The 21,660-nt window shown below is 35.6% G+C and overlaps 2 protein-coding genes across 3 annotated transcripts in view; one reads left to right on the forward strand and one right to left on the reverse strand.

Moving 5' to 3' along the window:
- The window catches only part of SCRN3 (secernin 3), a 45,082-nt gene extending 32,521 nt beyond the window's left edge, over positions 1 to 12,561 (forward strand). Inside the window, exon 8 of the mRNA XM_074338219.1 lies at positions 12,463 to 12,561. Within this exon, the coding sequence (XP_074194320.1) occupies positions 12,463 to 12,546 (84 nt within the window). The 3' untranslated portion in view covers positions 12,547 to 12,561. The remainder of the gene's footprint in view (positions 1 to 12,462) is intronic.
- GPR155 (G protein-coupled receptor 155) overlaps positions 1 to 21,660 on the reverse strand; it is a 38,788-nt gene that overhangs the window by 5,718 nt on the left and 11,410 nt on the right. For both annotated transcript variants that reach the window (XM_019727467.2, XM_019727469.2), the window contains exons 4-15: positions 20,479 to 20,878; positions 18,614 to 18,779; positions 17,177 to 17,332; positions 15,789 to 15,872; positions 15,067 to 15,184; positions 11,777 to 11,861; positions 11,032 to 11,122; positions 9,788 to 9,998; positions 6,854 to 6,958; positions 4,336 to 4,472; positions 2,743 to 2,838; positions 651 to 715 (exon numbers count right to left, since the gene is read on the reverse strand). In XM_019727467.2, coding sequence (XP_019583026.2) covers positions 651 to 715; positions 2,743 to 2,838; positions 4,336 to 4,472; positions 6,854 to 6,958; positions 9,788 to 9,998; positions 11,032 to 11,122; positions 11,777 to 11,861; positions 15,067 to 15,184; positions 15,789 to 15,872; positions 17,177 to 17,332; positions 18,614 to 18,779; positions 20,479 to 20,878 — 1,714 coding nt within the window. The remainder of the gene's footprint in view (positions 1 to 650; positions 716 to 2,742; positions 2,839 to 4,335; positions 4,473 to 6,853; positions 6,959 to 9,787; positions 9,999 to 11,031; positions 11,123 to 11,776; positions 11,862 to 15,066; positions 15,185 to 15,788; positions 15,873 to 17,176; positions 17,333 to 18,613; positions 18,780 to 20,478; positions 20,879 to 21,660) is intronic.

Raw genomic sequence — 21,660 nt, forward strand, 5'->3', positions numbered from 1 at the left:
TACCAATTACTGGGCACAGTTTATATAGTTAGTAGGAGAAATTCCATTACCACTTCCAGTTTCTACTAATTTTGACTTTAAAAACAAATGAAGAAATACAAGGATTTGTCCCCACTGCCTCTCTCTCCTACCCCCTAATTGGAGTATTCCTACTTCATTATTTTTCATAAAGAAATTCCTGATCTGAATTCAAAGAAACTCTTCAATAAGCTAATAAAACCCCAAAAATTTAGAAAGAAAAAAACAAAACTGAGTTTTCTATAAATTGTCAGTTTGATAGTGAAATCCTGTTGTCAAAGACGAAAGATAATCAAATATAGACCGTTGGGGGCACACCACCTGTTACTTCCATTTTAAATACATTTTCAAATTTCATTTTACTTTATGTAGTTAATGACATAGATAGAAGCCAGCGCCCATCAATTCTTGTTAAAATGCAAATTACAATGTTAGATTAATAATTCAATATTTTCTCTGCAAAGATTTACAACACATATGTGAGTCAACAGATAATCTTTCTGTAGTGTTTAGTTCACACTTTCTGTGGTTTCCCAGCAGTTAGTCACTAGAGGTTTAAAAATATCAGTATCTTAATAGAATGCCTTTGTCATTACCTTTACAGATAATAGATTTATTTCAAATAAATTTACCTTCTTTTGAAAGGTAAGATGATCAAATGTTTGTCCAATCCAAAGATGCCAAAGGAAATAAATCCCTATGGAAGAAAAAAAAGTTGTATGTTATGAATACAACAATCAAATTTTAAGACAGAGAAATTATGGAAACCACCAAATTTAGCGCTTGGGGAAGCAAACCCATAAATGATTCGAGCAACATTTTAAATGGGACACACAAGGCAGACCCTCTGAAGTTCAGCACCTGGAGACAGGTATACGTGGCTGCCTCTTTCCAGTCATCTGTCATATTGATTATCGTGTGTGATATAAGCCAGTGCTGAGTGACCACATGTGCCTGCTAGCTAACTGAGAAAATTAGAAACATTTAAGGGCTAGATTTCTGAGTTTTTTCCTTTTTTTAAATAAAATATTTCAAAATAAAATAAAACATTGTACTTATTTCCTTATCATTTTTCTGTTAAAACTTCAGAAATGATAGAACTTAAAAGTGCTGTAGCTTCTGAATATAATGGAGCAACTGAACAAAGTTTATGTGAAATGAAACTGGCTAATGCTTAGGGAAAGGGCATGAAAGATTTGGGGGTGATGATGCAAACCGGCACCAGATAGCAGCCACAGACCAGGAGATGAGGACTGCTTGGGGAGACAAGGGTTTGGGAACTGCCATTAGTCAGGCAGGTGGATAAGGACCCAAGTGTGGGCTGGTGGGAGTTGGGATGGAGAATGCAGTGTATTACAGGAAGGACCTACCTTTCTTCACCCCCAAACTATAAGGAACCAAAAGGGAATGATCTGACTACTAAACCTCACCTCCCCAGGAGAAAAATGGGATGTAGGGGTGGGGTGGTGGGGTTGTATCTCCCTCCTCCTTTGAAGCAGTTGAGCCATAAGCTAGCTGTGAGGCAGCATTCCTGGCAGTAGCTTCTGTTTGTGACCCTTTCTGCGCCAGTCCTGGGGTCGTGTACCTTAGAGTGGGCTTTAAAAATGCAAAATGCTGAGTGAGACTATGCTTTCCCAACCTAGTATTTTATAGTTGTTGAGTACAAAATCAGATCTTAAATAGTATATATACCAAAGTGAGGTGGCATCAAATAGCCCTGGGATGCTTATGTCTGTCTGTAATAAACTAACGGACATGGCCATTTGTTCCCACAATAATGGCAAAACGAGCTCGAAATATTTCAAGAAATTCATGTTAGGGAAAAACTTGCAGGCACATCTACTATGTTGGATGTTAACTAACTCATATGGCCAATTCTTTTCAGATTTAATAGGCAAACCCAGTAATTTCAAACAGTGTTTTTTTCAACCTGCTACTTAATCTGAGGACTAATCGTCTCTAATTAAAAAGCAAAGGATTGAATACAGAATCAAATTTTGAAATTTGCACATAAACATTTTCCAACATCTAAAATGTCATTTATCTTAAATATCTGTTTTAATACTGACATAAAGACAACAGCACCTACTGTACTACTTCATAAAATTTTAGTTTCTAATTTTTAAATTGGGGATAATAGTGTCTACTTCACAGGTATTATGATATTTAAATGATATAATTAATGTAAAATGCTTAACAATGGTTGGCATATAGTAGTCTCTCAAGGAATGGTAACTAATTTACTTGGCCAAAATTTACTTATACACCAATTTATAATTTTTTGGAAAAGATTTAACTACCTACTGTTCAAGAAATATAAAAATGTAAATGAAATAATGTACACCAATTTAAGTGGCTAAAGGCTCAGAGAAGGTAAGTCACTTTCCCAGAGTGATTTATTAAGACCACAACAAAGTTCAAAAAAAACTTGGAACATCTTGTCCCTGCCTAAATTATCATTCTTTCTCTCAAAACCATAACAAAAAAACTATTTGGTATTTCTGACTACAACACTCAGTGTGCATTCTGATGACTTTAACCTATATAATAATTCATCTCTACTAGGAGACAGGCAGCAGCTGTCAGCTGTAACGCGTACCAGCAGCTGGCAAACTAACTAAATCCTTTTGATTTAAAAGAAAACAACTTCCGAACACCCTCCCCACCCCCAATCAATCCATCCAAGCAAACAACAACCCCTCAAAGTTCTCAGTAAATAAATACCTGGCCAAAGTTAAACACAGCACAGAAAAACTGTAACTCAACATACAGTCTTCCAGGCTCTTGGTTGAATAGCCACCATAAACAACTGGAAAGATTCTGTAAAGGAAGGGAAAGTAGTATTTTAAAATGAAACAAGCTAATTATTTCTACCTAGAACACAGAACAATAACTTACCTACTTAATAATTAGGGAGAAAAAGACTAAAGGGAAAAACACCAAGAGACTATAGAAGCTTTGTCTTTCGAACAAGAGGTTTCAACCTCTCCTCTTGACAGATGTCACTCAAACAGCATCTATTCTGATCAGATTTGAAGCAAGAAGACATGAGCCATAATACAGAAGCTTACATAATATATCAGGACTGCCGACTAACCTAAGACAGGGCTGATTTTAAAATTAGTTCTACACAATGAAAACAATCACATCACTAAGCACCAATTCTTGGCAGCATTTCTTGCTTTTTGATTTTGGTTCTTAAACAGCAGTTAAAATGGTGCTGGCTTATATCATTCTATGTAATGACCATCCCAGTGTAAAAAGGGTAAGAGGGTTTCTTTATAGGTTATATAGTCCATTTCATACCTCTAGGCAAGTTACACTTGAACCATCTCAAAAAATTATATAATAATAATTGACAATTCAAAAAGCACATGAGAACAACGTTAAAAAAACCATTAGTAAACAAAGGAATGCATTAAAAAATAAAGTGCTATGTTTAGCTTATAAAATTATCAAATTAAAATTTTCATAATATTCAATGTTGGTGAGAGTACTTTACAAATCTATTCTGCTCCTCTGGAAAACAATTTAGTAAAATGCATCGAAAGGCACAGAAATATTTATACTCTTTGATCCAGGTTTCCCAACTTTGAGAATCTATCATTAGGAAATATACTGCATGGAGATGATTATTAGAGCATTTTGAAAAACTAGAAACCATCCATAAATAGTTGAGTAAATTATAATGTATCTCCTCTATGGGTCACTGAGGAGCCATTTAAAGTAATGGTTATGTACAACTATGTAGCAACATGAAAATGCTCGACATAAATGACAAAGCAGGAAATAATCTGTATGTATGATGAGAACCATGAAAAATGTATTAAAAAATAGAAGGCAGTAGTACTATGATGGATATGTTTCCTCTTTTCTCTATTTTTGTATCTATTGTACGAAGTGGTTATGTTCTTTTCATAATTAAAAATCATTTTTTAAAGTCTGTTCATCTGAGGTATATCTTCTAAGAGGCCATGTAGACATTTATCCACTGAGGTCAGTCAAGAAACACGTTAGGAATAAGGAGCCCCGCACACATCATGCAGACACCTGGTTTTACTAAGTTCTAGGCTCAGAGCATAGAATGAGCAAGTGCTTCTAAGCAAAATAAGCTACTGGAGCATTTAGGCAATAGAGTAATGTGAATTATTCATTCCTCTTTTCCCCCAAAACGTTTAGCTCAAGATTAGGATTCAGATGGCCTACCCACCACACCCCAGGGGAAGTAGTCACTAAATTTCTCCCAGATGCCTGAATAAAACCTTTGCCAGACATTTAAAGAAATGGCCCCAAAACAAAATCAGAAGGAACATTTACAGCAAACAGGCCAATAATGAGAAGTAAACACAGCAACACATGTCGAGTCAGTTGCTGGTCTCCACTCTGTAGATACTGTTCTTCTTCCTGGGCTAATATGCAGCTCTGGGAGTTACAGCGGCTCACACAATGATCATCTATAAAACAGTAAGTACAACAATTTGTAATCAGAGCTTCTTATTTGAATGCATTTTAAATTCATAATGACTTCCTAAGCAAACCACCACATATGCGCTTTCAGCTCAGAATCAGTATATTATTTTAGATGAAATCTGAGGAAGGCTCCTTCGTGTTGTCTCAGGAGAGTTCTACTTGTAGGGTGTTTATAATCTGAAAAGAACATGAGTAGTATGCAACAGTTCCCTTCTACACTATTTAACGTAATATTTATATGCTTTTTTGGAAGGGTGAAGTAATAATTCAAATTTCACTTGTGATAAATATACATATTGGTCATGAATACCCTATTTCTGGCTAACTATAAAACAAACTACTACCACTTGCCTTTCATTATAGAGTTTAAAATTTGCCTTAGGGAAGATGTTTAAGGAACCAAATAAAAAATATACACTTTATTCTCTTCACATATGGAACCAAATGAGAGTCACAAGCATGACTCTTCTCTGGCCTAAAATAGGGATGAGGGGCCTTTCCCAAGAAACCTTTGTTTTCCTACCTCAGCTTCACTATATATGTATATGGCATCAAAAGCAGGGGAAAGCATTTTTACAAAATAGATGTGTAGTCTAACATACAGTCTTGTTTTAAAGACCCAATGACTAAAATACAGGGTACCTGTTACCCTCAAGCTAACAATAAAAACTTCATTTCCTAAAACCACTTTTTTAGAAAAGGACATATACTCCCAGGGCGTTAAACGTAATCTAGCACAATAGCTAATGGCATGGGGGAAAGTTCGCAATGCTGTTAAATAAAACAAAAGCAGGCTGCCAAACTATCTCTGTAATATGATCCTATTTTAATAAAAATTAGTTGTGTATATCTTGCTGTAGAAATTCTAGCAGTATATGTAATTATATACTGCTCTTAAAATATTCAGATGTTACAAAAATGGATAAAAATAAATTTTAGTACCTTCCATTTGCCCTTTTTATACACTGCAATATTTATTTTGCCTGTGTGCTGTGCCAAATGTTTTGGGAATGAGTAATTAATTATATTATTAAACTCTTAAAATTTCTCATTTGTCCATGGTTGATTTCCTTTAGACTTTCTTTATTTCAGGCTTAGGAATAAAACTAAATTGTATGAGCAGATGAAGTCCATTTATAATGGATCCCATTTTATATAATTTTTGTAAAATACAGTCAGAAAATCTAAGAAGTCCCCCCTTTTGTTTGCAAGAATCAGCATTATTAATGAAGAGAATGACAGATAAGCAAAGCATAAGGAGATTTTTGGAGGCAAAAGAAAAAAAGTTGTTAAATTTGTCAGTGGGCTTTACTATTAGGTACACTGATTGTGTAGAGAGGAAAACATAAGGTGGAATGGCTTGGGAATTCTGATGTTAAGAAACATTAGCTTTAAAAAGGGGGCACACAAATAAAAACTGAAAGACAGAATAGGTTAACTGAATGCCAAAATAGGTTTCCTATCAGAAAGTCAGTGAAGGCCCAACATCAGACATATTTTTACTTTTTTTATAGAAATGGGAATTCTACTATTTTTCATTCCTAGGCAGCAAATAGCAGCCCAATATAAACCCTGCCTGAATAACAACTACCACTGCTACTGCGATGGTTAGTGAGCATTTTCTCTGTACACCACTCACTGTGCTAAGTGAGTTGCCTACGTCATTCCTTCTAATCCTCCCAACATTTGCTATATAAGAACATAATGCCTTCGGCAACAACACAATTGACATATGCTTCATCATAAAAAGGACTTTTTGTGGTTTCCCTTTCTAGTTTGATTATAAATAAGCATAATCAACTAAAAATGCATTGTAACTTCACATAAGTGTGTTCTAAATAATTGCTTTAACTAATTTGAAATTCAGACCACAAATGCAATTCAATCTTTTAGTCTGTATGCCAAAAGGTTATTACTTTTAAAGATTTTCTTATTTCATCAGAAAGGGTATATTTTAAGTGTATGGAGTCAAAATGTAATTAAGCACTAATTAATTAGTCCTGGCCCTGTGGGAGGAGTGGCAGAAAATCTCAGCTTCTAAAACAAGAAAAAAGGCCAAAAAATAATGGTGCTTAGGGCAAACTTCTTAGAATTATTACTTGGGTTAAATTTATTGGAAAAATTAATTTGTGTGAGTGTGTGTGTGTAATATTACCTATTACTACATTATAAGAACTTTATTTTTTAAATAAGTATTCCATCTATGCATGATTATTATCCTATTAACACTTTCTCCCGTCTTATGTGAGAACATATTCTCAAACAGTATAACTTCTACAAAAATTCTATGCAGAGCTCTTTTAAGACATAAGGATAAGGAACAATCCGTTCCTTAGGCCCATCCTTATAGCCCAGAGGTACTTACTTTTCTCAAATGAAGGAGTCACAGGCCCACTAGAGTTTATGTTTGCTACTGCCTCCTTGGATGGGCAGTGTAATTCACCATTTCCCATGGAGCAGGAGCAGCAACCTATATAGATAAAATAACGCGTGAAGACAGAGCCCAATCACCACACAAGTCGACAACTCCAAGAGATCCCAAACAGAACAAACCAAAATGAATAAACAAAAAAACCAACCGAACAACAAAACACCCAAATAAATCCAATTATGCACACACACAAATTTCCCATGCAGCCTCAATGGAAATGTCACATGGTATCTATCGAAAAATATTCAAATGTGCTCATACAGAAGAGTTAACATTTAAAGAGTACCTGACAGAAGATCAGCCCTTTACTTATTGTCTCCTCACTGTATGAGACAAGGAAAAATGTTTTTACCCATGCTGTTTTGTTAGTTTCCACTGTGCTTTGGGAACTAAGTATTTGAACACTTTCCTAAAATATAACTTTTATTTCATCACTACTCAAAAATACGCCCTAATGCTCTCTGGCTAATGGTAGTTAATTCAAATTCCTTGGCCTGAATTTGAAAGCTCTCAGTTGGGCCCTCTCTCCCTATCCAGCCACTCCCACTGTTCAGCAAAGGCCCTTCCCTTCTTTCAGAACAATTCTTTAGTGTCCTCCACAAATCACATGCTTATTTAGGTCTCCAGGAGTAGTTTGAGAGGGACTTACCACTCTTGTTAATTCATCCAAACTCTCTTCCTCTAAGTTTAGCTCAAACTCACTTCTTCAAGAATGTCTCCACTAGTTTAGAAGACACAGTAAAAACTATTATATCCTGTTTTCTTTTCAAATATATACTGCTGAAAATCTCTTACTGATTTATAGGTAGATTGGTTTACACAAGTTACACTGAGACATCTGCTACAGAACTGTAATTCTTTCCTTTATATAGTCAGTGTCCTTTAAAACATTTCACACATACATAGATATGGCATTCCTTGATGTAGCTCATAACAGAATAATAACTTCAGTGATAGACTGTGTTAAAATTTAGTATGCTAGAAAAAAGAATAATTCCTAGGCTGAATCTTTCATTGACGATGTGCTTTAGTTCTTCAGTACTGTTCTTAAAAACAAAACTAAAGATTTCAAAAGAATGAACAGTACAATCTATAATAAGCTATTACAAATGTCTTCCAAAATTTACAATAATGATGCTATCTTAAGGTTAAAATTGAGCCACAGAATAATAAAAAATCCAGAGATCATCTGGCCCAGCGCTCTGATCCAGAAACCCGAAAGCTTAAATCAGCTAAGATAAAATTATTAAGAAAACAGATATAAAGCCAGTCCACTCAAATGACATACGATAGGGAAACACAAACACACACACACACATAGATTATGGTCACTGTGAAAAATGCTATGGCAGTTTTTTCATTTAAACATATAAGAAGAATATATAAGTAGCTCACTAGCCTTTTCTTTTATTAACCGAATGTTTGATCTCATATTAAAATGGATTAATTTCCCTTTCAGTTATAATTCCACACTATAACATGTGAAAACTATGGGTCTCTGACAAATGTGTAGCAAGGGGCAGAGCAGAGTGAACTACTTTGTATTACTGACTTTGGGGAGGCCAGGCTGGACAGCCCATGTGTAATGTGTTGATACAACTAGCAGCAGGGCAGAAGAGAGCAGGATTTAGGGAAGGAAAAGAACCCGACGAGTTTAAAACCTGTTCCCTAGGAACACAGGTGAATAGGCAAATAAACAAGTACTCTGCCATGGCAGCTTCCAGGGCAGCTTCAGAAAATCATGGCATATCTTATCCATCCATCCAGGCAGCTGGCCAGCCATTTAACCAATGTTACTAAATGTGTACAGTGAGTCTGATACCATGCTAGGTGCTGAGGCCATAATGATAGGCAAGTAAGTCACAGCTCTTACAGTCTAGTGGGTTATACAGATGATTTAAAAAGCAATTATAAAAGTGAGATAACAAGAGGGAAATATAAACAATGCAGGTTTCCTGAGGAGGTGAGAGATAGCTGTCTTTGGCTCTCCATTTATTTACAGTAAAGGTGTAAGCTAGTTTTCCTGCTGGAGACGACACAGCATTTAAAGAAAATGTATGGTACAGGTAAAGACACAGCATTTAAAGAACATGTAAAGACAGGTACAGAGGTAGCAGCAAAAGTCTCTGGGCTTAGGACACTTAGTTTAGGGCTCCCCACAGATAGTTCTCAGGCCTTTCGTAGCCTATTTTGAAACACTCATGGGAGAGGAAGACACAGTAGGCTAGCCCTGACTGAAAACAAATAGTAGATAGATTTATAGGATAAATGCAAGAATTCACAAAGAAAGTGAGGAAGGAGAGGATGCTGGTTATGATTAGGAAAGTACTGTTGACTTAGGGAGAGTGGCTTTAAAAATGTTAGTGGAAACACAAATGTAATTTTTCAACCCTTTATAAATGTACAAACTATTCTTAGTTCTTGGGCCATACAAAAACAGGTGGGGGACCAGATTCGGCCCATGCACTTTACATTGCCAACTCCTGTCTTACACCATTAACCTTGCTTTAATCAGGCCGCCTTTTTCATTTTATTGATGGTGCTTGCCTGGTATAATGCTGTTACATTAACAATTGTAGGTGCTTAGGTTCCTAGAAAGGGCCTTCCTTCAGTTGTTACTGTCTTCTAAAACTCTCAGGTCCGGGGAAGTTTTAGGATTTACCAAAAGATTACCCTAACAAAAGACTTACAAACAAGAATCTAATGAATGAACCTGCAAGCTCTTTCTATTATCGCCTATCCTTCAAGTTCCTCATTTGACAAATACCTGTGATATTCAAAATAGCTCAAAGAAATTGCCTTAAAGAAAACATTTAGGACACACACTACACAGGCATGTAAGAGTTTCTTTATGTTTATGGATCATACTGGTCTCTGGGATGGCACTTGTAAAAGGTTCGGGTTCATTTATCGGCACTGGGCTCTCCTCAAAAGCCGTGCTGCCAGTCTCTGCGGCGGCGTGGTGCTGAGACTGCTGGAAACCTTCATATTGTCCTGCCTGGGTGGTGCGGTTCATGCACATGAGTGATACCCCGGCTATGACAATGCTGCAGAACAGGGTGACTGAGGTGACGATCATCTGCCAACAGTGCAAAAGGACATTAGGCCATTGTTATAATCCCATCTTGATAATCTTGGTAGAATAGTTTAAGGGCACATGTTTGGTGGAAAATGCAATATCTCCATAGCTATGAATGCTCTGGAACAGTGGTTCTTAAAAAAGAGGAAGAATATGGAAGGGATGTACATTGCTTGTAGAAATATCAGAGTTTGCTTGTCATCATATAAGATGTCTAGAGCTGCTTTCACTATACATCAATGCCATGGGTGTCCTTTACAAGCAATCTAAATGACTGCTTACAGATTTTCTTTACCTCAAAGTTTTTGCTTGCTTTAATACATAGTTCAAGCGTACTTCAACTAGAGACTCTCTTATGGTAATAATATCAAAGATAAATAATTATAGCTAATATTTATTGAGTATTAACTATATGCCAGCCCTAATCTAATTCTTTTCTATATATAATCTTATTTATTCTCACAACAACCCAATAAAATTCAAAATTACAAAACAGAAAAAAATAAAGGGTAAGAAATGGAAATCACTTGAGGAGGCTTTTAAAAAAGACACATCCTTGGGCCCTACTGCCTAGAGAATTTCTGAGTCAGCAGGTCCCATAAGTCTCCTTCTTTATAGGCTTTCAAGCACACTTTTCTCCCCAGATACTTTTTGTTCTATATAAAAAAAGAATCCTATAAATTTATTATAGGATTGCAAGTAAAGAACTTGGCTTTTATATTATTGCTAATTTATTAAATGGTTTTAAATTAATCACTATTTTCTCGAGTAGAAGAAACATAAATTCATAAATGCGGTTAAGAAGACTTAGTAAGTGTCAAACATTTGAAGGTCCTCAGATAAAAACATAAACATGTAAAATCTTTACCACATTTTGAAGTGTGACTTAACAAAGTTATATAGAATCACCAGTGTGATATGTAGTAAGTTGGAATAGATTTTCAAAATTAATTTTAATGGAAGTATAGCAAAACACATTAACAAGCTAAAAAGAGACCAAGAATAGAACTGTCAATAAGCTCTTCTCTCTTACCTGCTCTTTTCCATAAAAGAAGGCTGAGTCAATGCTATCTCCATTATGTTTTCCAGTTATCAAAAGAACACCCACAAGGAGAGCAGGAATTCTGCAATAACAAGTGTTTAGAGAGAAAGAGGATGAACAGTAGTTACTGCTGACAGGAGAAAATTCTAAGATATTCTAAATTGAATTATAGTGGCCGAAGAATGAGAGAGACAGAACTGTTAGTCTAGTAATGGCGGTGGGCCACCTAACAAAAGACTGCTCACATTTCTGTTAATCTATTGGAATTTTGGATTGATTTCCAGGTGCCTATTTCCGCAGATTGTTTTTTAGCCAGGCACCATGGAACTCCAGGCGCTTCCTGCTACTTTCCAAACTGCTGCCCATAGCCAGTCCACAGGCGCAGACATTTCTTTTCGCAGACTCTGCCCATCCCAGAGCTGGCCCTGCTTCACTTTCTCCCACCCCTTTGCCTATAGCTAATGTAAATTCTTTAGACAGCTTACATCTTTCTTTCCCCTTCCCCTTACTTGATGTATAAAAAATTTGCAAACTCCGAGACAATGGACATGTTCTGTTTCCTACCTAGCCATGCTGCTGGTGGTTTAGCCTCCATGCCCCAAGACTGGTCTTTTTTGCTAGCAATGGCCTAACACACTCTTTGTTTTAAAAAGACTTCCAGCTGTGGAAGTTACATTTTTTTGTTTAACATTGCACATATGGAAACATGTAAGAAAACAGAAAACTACCAACTTACCCCCAGCCACATATTATGATGATTCCAACAGGAATTTGTACCCTCTCTCTTTTTTTCAAAAGAAACAAAGAAACTGCTAGAAGGCCTTCGAACAAGAAACAGAGATTGAAAGATACATAATTACTCTTGATGTTGATCAGACCATGGAACTTTATTTAGCCAAGCTTATTTCAGTAGCAGCCTGTAGTTTTTGCCCTAGAATTTACTCCTTTTAAGTAAAAGCTGTCCCCAGTATTTTGAAGCAAGTTTTCTTAATTCAAAATCATTTGTGTTTTCCCTTCTATAATGTCTTTACTCAAATCTTCTTGTTTTATACATGAGGATTTTTTCAAAAGCCCCAAATCATCTTATTCTTTTGACTGATGTGTTTGGAATCTAATTTTTTTAAGCGGCTACAGAACAATTCTAAGCATAAAAAACCCCACTCTGCTTGTGCTAAGAAAGTACAGGTAATTCTTACACAGGTTTTCTTTTTGGAAAATGCCCCAAATCTAAATGATGGACCTTAATACAAATATAATATGCACTTAATAAAAAAGTTTTAAAGTTCTTAAGCTTTCCATATCACTTATGCCTAATTATTTGTACAAGTAACATCGTATTTAACAAATCTACATGGTCATAGAATCTTAGAACTTTAGGGTACGAAGAGACCACTGTTTTAAAAGAACAGCTTCATTTTACAGATACGGAAACAAGGGTTTGCCCAAGCCCCACAGCCAGCAGAGGGCAGAGCAAGACTAGAAACCCAGACATCTGCTCCCTGGTAAGTCCAACTCCATTAGTGTTTCTAAAACTCAGATCTGGAGAGTTCCTAAGACATATTCTTCAGGATCTGGAAATTTCTATGATAAATTTTAAGTCTTTTTGGTATATTTTCAATTATAATCACCTAGATGCCCTTCTTATAACCAAAGTACAGTCTCATGATTTCAGGGCTTACATTTGGTTTTATATTCAGTTTGAGCCAAGTGAAGGCCAAATGATATCACAACACATGGTCCAAATGAATGTTCTATGGTAGTTTGAAGAGAGAAAAGCAGTGAGAAAACAGGTCAGAAACCCACACATGGAAATAAAGGCCGGCCAAACTAAAAATAAATAAATAAATAAATAACCTAACCAGAGAAATGAGTTCCATTTTACATTTCAAGCTGTGATTCAGATTAGCACAACAAGATCCTTTGTCGTGTCAATTAATATTGCTAATTAGAATTACTGAGTTTATAGTTTTGTTTGAATCTCATCTGTGAATTTGCTTTGGTTTCAAAGTTGTATATTAGCCATATATAAGATTTAAGATCGTACAGATTAAGTGACACTGTGCTAGAAATAGTATAAATCAACACTAAGGTCCTTGAGAATCGGTTTTCTTTACAGGGACCCACATATTACTCAAGTTGAAGAGGTACTATAATTCTACCGCTCTTCTCTAAACACATTTGTACACTCTACAGTTCCAGGTTTTCAAAGTGACAAGGAAACAAGTAATCAATCACCACAGTGTGCCAACTGTGTCAACAGTCGCAAGGGCACTCTTTAAATTTCTAATGTTCATTATTTCTTCCTTGTGAATAGACTGATATGGGAACATGCCCAGTCTAGCCCTGGATCGCTCACTAATTAAGGTATGAGAGCTCCTGCCTGAATCAGTTACAATCTTTGGGCCTTATGTCCCTCATTTGCAAAATGAAGAATTTAAACCAGACCAGTGTTTCCAAAAGGGTAGAGACAACAGGCGACACAAGGTTGAAAAAGTTTTGACTAGTTATGTATTTATTTTAACATGTGCTTGAAAAACTTTTAACTAGCTCATGAAACCTGGGATTTTACTGATAAAGGCTCAACTTATTAAAATAAAAAAAGTGAGTCAATTTTAAGGGGAAAAAAGGACAAATGGTATGCAGATATGACAAAAGTCATGAGAACGGTATGCAAACGAGTGATGTTGAAAATGGCTGAATGAAATGATTTAAAATGGCACGTTAGGCCTAAAATTCTGTTAGAATCATCCCAAGGTGAAAGGGCACTTCATCAGGTGAAGACATTCAGAAGTGCTGTTGGATGGATCTTGGCATGCCTACCCTGAGGAGTTCAGGGAGCCTTTCTGATGCATTGGTCTATTTGTTGCTCCCTTATTCTCATTATAAATTTAGCCTTAATAACCCTAAGTATTAGAGATCAAGTTGGTTCATCTGTATTTGGAAGTAAAGTCTTTAGGCTGTTTTAAGTTGACATCTCATGAAAACTTATGCTATGCAAGGGGTACTTGCCTTTAAAAAGCACAAACCCTTCTCTATGCACTGAAGTTTTCATTCAGTAATTCCTCACCACACTGTTGTTTTAACTTCAAAAGGCTGTTGACTTAGATGGGTCCTTCTTTTGATCCTGAGGCATGAAATCAAAGTCCTGGCCCTCACTGTCACTTCCTGACACCTGCCTCCTAACAGGCTGGATGTCACCAGCCCTGCCCTTCTACAATTTCCTTTTATGTGCTATTTTACAGGTTCACATTTGTGGTATGTATGAGTACAAAACAGCCAGATTAGAATGTTTCACAAACATGCCAGAATACTATACTTCCAAACAAATACTATACTTCAAAATACCAATGTGCTAAACCACTTTCAGTACCTTTTTTGGAGTTAGTTGAAATGGGAAACAGTCTTTCTTACTGGGTACTCTTCTATGTCCATACCCTTTTCCCCCTTACTTTTCTTATTCTTATATTACCGCTATTCCCTCTATTTAATAATATAGTTCTGTTTGTTGAGTGCCTACCATGTACCAGGCATAAACAACCATGTTTCATTTAATTCTCGAAATAACTCTGTAAAGTGGGATAACCCAGTCCCCTGTCTTACAGATAAGGAAATGGAGACAGTAAAAGTTAAGTCATTTGCTTACGGCAGAACGAGAATTTTTCATTCAGTTCAGTTGGACTCTAATAGTGAGCTCTGGACACACCTTACACACCTCAGACCTCTCTGCCCATTCCCTACTTTCTCTACCTGCCTCCAGTGCCTGCTCTCTTGGTGTTTCCAAAGGAGAGCTGGGCTGACTGTGGCCTAGAGCCAAAGATGCTGAGGAAAAGGACCACGTGACAGGAAACTGCCTGAACCCAGGCAGAAAATAGAGTACATCAGGAAACAGAACTCAGCTTTGCAGACTGCCTATGTTAGCGGGTGGAACTGCCTGAAAGAATGCCTTAATCCTGTACTAGGAGACTTCAAATAGGAGTGCTTCTAGTAGGGGGACAGACCTAAATTTCCATTCATGATCCAACTTACCTGTCCATAGGTAGGTGCTATAGAGGGAGCTGTACAATAGAACAAACACCAGAATCTGTCCAACAAAATTTTTTTCTTTAACAAAATTCCATATCATCATTCCAGCACACACAATAGACTAAAGAAAAAATTATGAAAAAAACAAAGTCAGTCATATTCATATGAGTCACACTCATGTTTTATTCACAGCAAATATATTATTATTTATTTTAAATTATTGCTGAATAATTATCAACTATTGCATACTAGTTACACAAAAGCTTCAAGTTTTATGGTAAAAAGAAACCCTGTTATACCATGTTTAACAATTTACATATTCAATTGACACAGATGACAACATTCTAAATACTAACCTTATATTTAATAATGGTTTACACAGAAAATGCTAACCTTCTTTCCATTATAATTTTAAGATATGCAAAGATTTAACTAGAAAAATAAGATTGTGAGAGTTTAATTTTTAAGGATTCAATTATTTCTATTAAAAAATGCAAAATTATCATCAAGTGCCATTATTAGCCTCAACTTTATATAATTCAAGAACTACTGCAATATTTAATAATTTAGGGATAAATTAATTGTAATCAACTTGTAATTGATTGCATTCGGTAAAAAATACTTTTGACTTTATAACTGGAAAAACACAGAGAAGTAATTTTTTCCTCTACAGTAGTTTAATCAATGAGAAAAGCATCATTCTAAATATTTGTTGGTTTACTAACCTGAGCGATGAGTAAATTAGTTGTAAGCATATGAGGAAGCTGTTTATATTTCTTACTCAAAAGAAGAATAGCGAGAGACCAGATCTTAAAGACAAAGAGTTCAAAAGTTATTTAGTTTCTTAGTCTTCATATTTACTTATTAAATAGTTCATTGATTAGCCTCTGTAAAAAATCCTCTTTATCTTGGTTCAGAAATTCCAATATTTACTTTAACCTGTTTAGTTCCCAAACGGGTATTAAGGTAAATGACTATATCCAAATTAAAATAAAAAGCACAGAGAGATCCTATTGTAAACTGTCCAAAAGTGACAGTCTTTAAGAACTAATGCCTTGACGAGGACCATGTTCTAACTTTCCCTACCTCTGGTGGCTGGGGTGTGACACAGGTTCATAGCCAACTATTCAGGAAAAGAGTTTAGATGGGAGATGCAGTTACAGTTCACTATTTTAAGTTCTCCTTTTCAATTCTACCATATTGGCTCAGGGGGTAGTAAATAAATATTGGAAATTCCAGGCTGTCTTACTTCAAACAATACACATTGTCTCCCTTAAGATTATCTTGCATTTCTTTTATTTAAAAGGATTGGGTTTCTATTCTACCTAGACAGTGGCCAGCTAAGTTTGCTGGTTCATTTCCTTTTTTCGTCTCCCTTCACTGTCAATTAAAATTTATATTGTCTCTCTTCCCAAACTGCCTTCTTATCAGCGGGCATTGATTTTAATATGCAACAGAAGTGAAATTTCCTAAAAATTACATTAATCATGCCTTTATTTGTTGCATATATATATGCCTCCCCACCTCCTTTCCTTTAATAGTGAAAGTTGTCTTACTCTTTTCCAGCCAGACTACTTGAATTTACTAGGCAACATGATCTATAAGATACTCTAGTTGTCCAAGAAGTAGATATATCAAGAAGTTTCATTAAAATGCAATGGGTGGTTGGATATGGTCCCAAGGATCCCTCAACCCCATGATTCACTGTATAACAGCTAGTACTTGTACAGTGATTCACCATGTGCAGAATGTTTTTCACACATATTATCTCATATAATCCTTAAAACAACCCCTGGAAATAGGTAAATTATCTCTATTTTATAGTGAGAAAACTGAAGCTTAGAGAAGTTAAGGTAACGCCACAGAGATATACAGCTAGTTTGTGATAGGGCCAGCAGTCAAATCTAGGTCTGACTAAATCTCATGCCTTGTCTGCTACCCAACTCTGACTCAGTTGGAAAGACAAAACTCAGAAGGCTGATGTTATATTTTATAGGCAGACTTTAGCATTCTCTATTGCCTAAGAAATTAGATTTTTAAATCCCTAAACTTCTGTTACCAATGAAAACTCACTCTGTGGTTTTCATTCAGTTTTACACTGAAACATACTTACCAAGGAGACCAGGCTGATAATACTTATATCAAAGCTAACATTCTGGATGGCATATGCCAATGGCTTAGGGTCCATTGAGGGAAAGGTCAGTAACCAGGCAGAAACATACATGATGGGTGCAGACACGAACGTGCTTATTACCATCCCTGAGGTTATCTACAAAAATGAAATCAAATTGAGGAAAGGGTCAGAGTCACACTTAAACAATTACCTTAAACTTTAAATAGCCACAGCATATTAAGGCATTCTAAAATAAAAGCAAAAGTCAGTAAAAAGACTTCACAGAATCCAGCATGTTATCTAATAACATATTCCCCCTTTCTGAGAGTTCTTAAAAGAAAACACGGTTGGGTGGCCAGATGACTCAGTTGGTTAGAGGGCGAGCTCTCAACAACAGGGTTGCCGGTTCAATTCCCACATGGGCCAGTGAGCTGCACCGTCCACAACTAGATTGAAGACAATGAGCTGCCACTGAGCTTTCGGAGGGGCAGCCGGTTAGCTCAGTTGGTTAGAGCGTGAACAAGGTTGCCGGTTCAATTCCCACATGGGATGGTAGGCTGCGCCCCCTGCAACTAAAGATTGAAAATGGCAACTGGATGTGGAGCTGAGCTGTGCCCTGCAGAAACACACGGTTCCCCAATATTCCCCAATTAAAAAAAAATTTCAAGTAGCATTAAAGAAAAACATAAGATCAGTTAAAAAAAAAAAAGGAAACAGTTATAGTCCCTTGGCTCCTTTCCCAATCTATACTCGATTTATATTTGCACATAACACATAGTAAACGTCCCACTGCTTATGGTTATCTTCCAGGTTCTTGGAAGTAAACCATATTAATGATCTGATTAAATTGATGACCAGTTTCCTTTGATACTATTTCATAAAATATAGGGCAATAAGAGCAATTCAAAAAGAGAAGAATTATTACGCAAACATTTTACAGATTAAAAAAAGGCACTGACCTTTGTTAAACAATTTAGTTCCTTCATGTTATATTTCAAAGACATTTATTCTAATGCTGTACATAACATCTACAATATGCTTAGACACTGGTAACAATTTGGTGTTGATTTTAGCTATTTACTGCAGTTGATTATGTGGTTTTTTTGCATCTGGTGGTTAAGTTATCAATAAATGAAGTAGGTTATTTTCCCTCAAAATTTAAAAGTTACCCTTCTGTAAATAACTTTTAGGCTTAAGTATAAGTACAGCAATAAAACACTCACACTGAAAAAGAACAATGAAAAAAGTCATGACTGAATAAAGACCCCAGATTAAATAATTCTACTGTTATGTGATGTTACATGATACCTCCTTATACACAATGAAATAGCTTATAGATATCAAATTCTCATAGAAGAATGCTGATTTCTGTGTTTTGGAAATTCATTTGCTACTAACCACACAGATGATCAAACTTAGAAAGTAGTATATACATACAATCTCTACTTCCATGTTGAACTGTGTTGCAAAGATAGCCACTCCTGGTGCTACAGGAAAGACACCATACAAAAATGCATAATTCGACAAACTTGTGTGGTTCACTATACTGCCGCCCTTGTCCAAGAGTTCCACCGTTTCTCTGCACAGAAGTGGCAGCACCAGGCTGGAGAAACAGGAAATGCATCATAACTTGAATATTAAAGCATGCTGGTCCCCAAGGAGTAAATTACTCTAGTGAACTTGGCATTACGTTATTCTTCTTCTTCCTGCCCAGAACGTGTATCTATTGGCATGAATACATTCCTTATATGCCCACTTGTGGACCCTTTGTTGAAAGAATCAAGAATTCAACTTGGAGCCATTTATAGTATAACGTTATTCTAGAAACACTTCAAACATCAGGGATTAGGAGGGAAAAAATTCAGATTTTTTGATTCTACAAATAACTATCTTGAAAAAGTTGTCATAATAGTTGCTGTTTCTTGCTTCCTCTATTAGTTCATTGAAACGTTAAAAAAATATTGACAATCTGAGTAAACTTTTTTCAAGAAAATTACTAAACTCAATTCTGGAAAGAAAAAAAAAAAAAAAGCTGGTCTTTATTATAACCAGAGGTTTAAATGGTTCAGGTAATGATAACATTGCTGTTCAATTAGATTCTCAAAACCAGTAGAAAAATAGGTATTTTAAAATTAGCTTTTCATCTTGTAAAGACAAAAAAATTTAGCAAAGGGAACTGAAACAACTAAAACAGGGCAGAATATTAGTGAAATCCAGACCCTGTGAAGAGTCAATTATTAAACAAGAAAGAACATATCACCAGTAGCTGAGCTACTGGAGCTTTCCTTTAAAAAGAACAAGACTAAGGTTGATGACATTGTCACAGCAGCACACAGAGAGATGCTCTAGGATGGAGTAAAGAACTACTCCAAAAAAAAAAAAAAAAGATGAAAATATTGAATAGGGATCAAAGACACAGAAAAAATGATTTAAAAAATGAGAATATTTAGATTCTACTTCTAAGTTGAAGTTGATAATACTATTGTTGCTAGACCCCTATTTATTACTGTGGCAATATTAATTAATACTTTACTTCTGAGGATCATAATACCATGTTAAATAATATTCAGAACTTATATTTTTACTATTTTGAAAATATAGATACTATTTCATATTGCACTGGTCTCATGAATTGAATTGTCTATACAAGAGCTGAATTCCATAGTTAAATATACCCCAAGTACCTTGGGATAATCTTGCACTAAAATCGATATCATTTGCACCATGAAATATAACTCCATGGCTAATGAACTAAGTAAGGTGAAGAACTATTAACTAAGGAGCTGATAAGAACTTTTTATTTGTCAGGCTAGGATCAGATGTTTGATAGCAATCATGCATATTGACTTACTTCTATTTAGAAATTCAGCCACCCTCAGAATTACAGAATATTTCCCCCAAATTCATGATAAAAAATAATTTATATTCAAAATTATTGTTTTATCATGATTAAGATGCTTTTGACTTTAAGATTTTAATAGATTTAGAAAACTCAGAAATCCTGCAAAATTCCTTAAAAATACGATCAAACTGGTACCGTAGGAGATATTAAGTAAAATTATATAAAAGCTGAAGGGAAACCAATAGTCTTTATCCTCTGACAGAAAAATGGATTACCTACACGGAATAAGGAAATGACTTTCCACATCATATTTTCCTTTAAATCACAACTATTCAATTCAGAGGGATTATTACTATTAGACTATTGAAAGGAGAAAATAGTTGCAGACACATCCTAATAAACTGGCTAAATTCAAGGCTTTCACAAAGTACAATCCCCAAGTTAAATAAGTGCAACTTACAGTTTAGCTGTGATGAGAAGTATTAGTACAACAAATGCCGACTTCTTCAGTTTCTTTATTTTTCCTACCATTGTAAGACCAAGATAAAATAGAGCTGATCCAGAAAAAGAATTTGCAAGTCCATCAAGAAAATTTTCCATATATTCGGGCACCTTTTTATCAAGAATAAAATTGAAGGCAATGCCAACGAAGACCATAAATACTATTGGGTTCTGTAATACACGCAGAAGTCCAAGCCCCACAATTTTCACTTTGTTTTGAGAAGCATTTTGGGTGTCTTTCCATTTCTGGATTTCACAGAAAATAAACCCTATAGGGTTTAACATCATAAGCGATATTGGTGCCACCAAATAAATGTACTGGAGATATTCTGGGTATGTAGTTTGATATAAAGCTTCAACTGAAAAACAAGAATTAAAATTGATTTAAAAACAATTACCACAGAAACATATTAATAAATTATGTATATAATGTTTTTTGAGCTTAATTATAGCATATTATAAATTAATCTAAATAGTGCAGAATGACCTCACTAGCCTTGTTTTGGAAAAAGTACATTTTTAGTAAGAAAGCTAAAAAGAGAACAAAACCAAACACCCCCCCAAAAAAAAACCACGACACATTATGTTATAAAATGATAAGCAACTTTTACAAATTATTTTTAGTAATACCCACTAATTTTTACTGAATAGCAGCTTAGACTAGTCACAATAAAAGGGCAGAATTGTAGAATTCCTAAAAGAAACAATTCAAAGTAAAATTCTTGTAACACATTAAATGCTTAAGTAGTAATAGCAACAAAGTGGTTGTTGGTTCCTTTGAGAGAGAAGTTTCACTGGAGTGGGGAAGCAGAAGTCAGGGTATGGAGGGCTGAGAAGCAAGTAGGAGACCACGAACTACAAAACAAGCACTGAAGTGATGGAGTCCAAGCTATACAGGAGAAGGAGGAAAGATGGGAGATGGCTGACAGAAAGTAGAGGGGTCAGAGACTGGAGTTCTCTGCGAAGTCTAAGAAGTACACGGTGTTGGAAGTTTAGGAGTTCAGAGTAAGTCAGATAGTGAGCTACTGAATTTAATATTTCCCAGATGACTAGGTCCAGGATGACCTAAGATGACCAGGTTAGTTGGTGGCTGAAATGGAGTACAGAACAACATCACTGGAGATCGGGAGGTCAAGGAACT

Source organism: Rhinolophus sinicus, linkage group LG01 (assembly GCF_036562045.2).
Source record: "Rhinolophus sinicus isolate RSC01 linkage group LG01, ASM3656204v1, whole genome shotgun sequence".
NCBI lineage: Eukaryota > Metazoa > Chordata > Mammalia > Chiroptera > Rhinolophidae > Rhinolophus > Rhinolophus sinicus.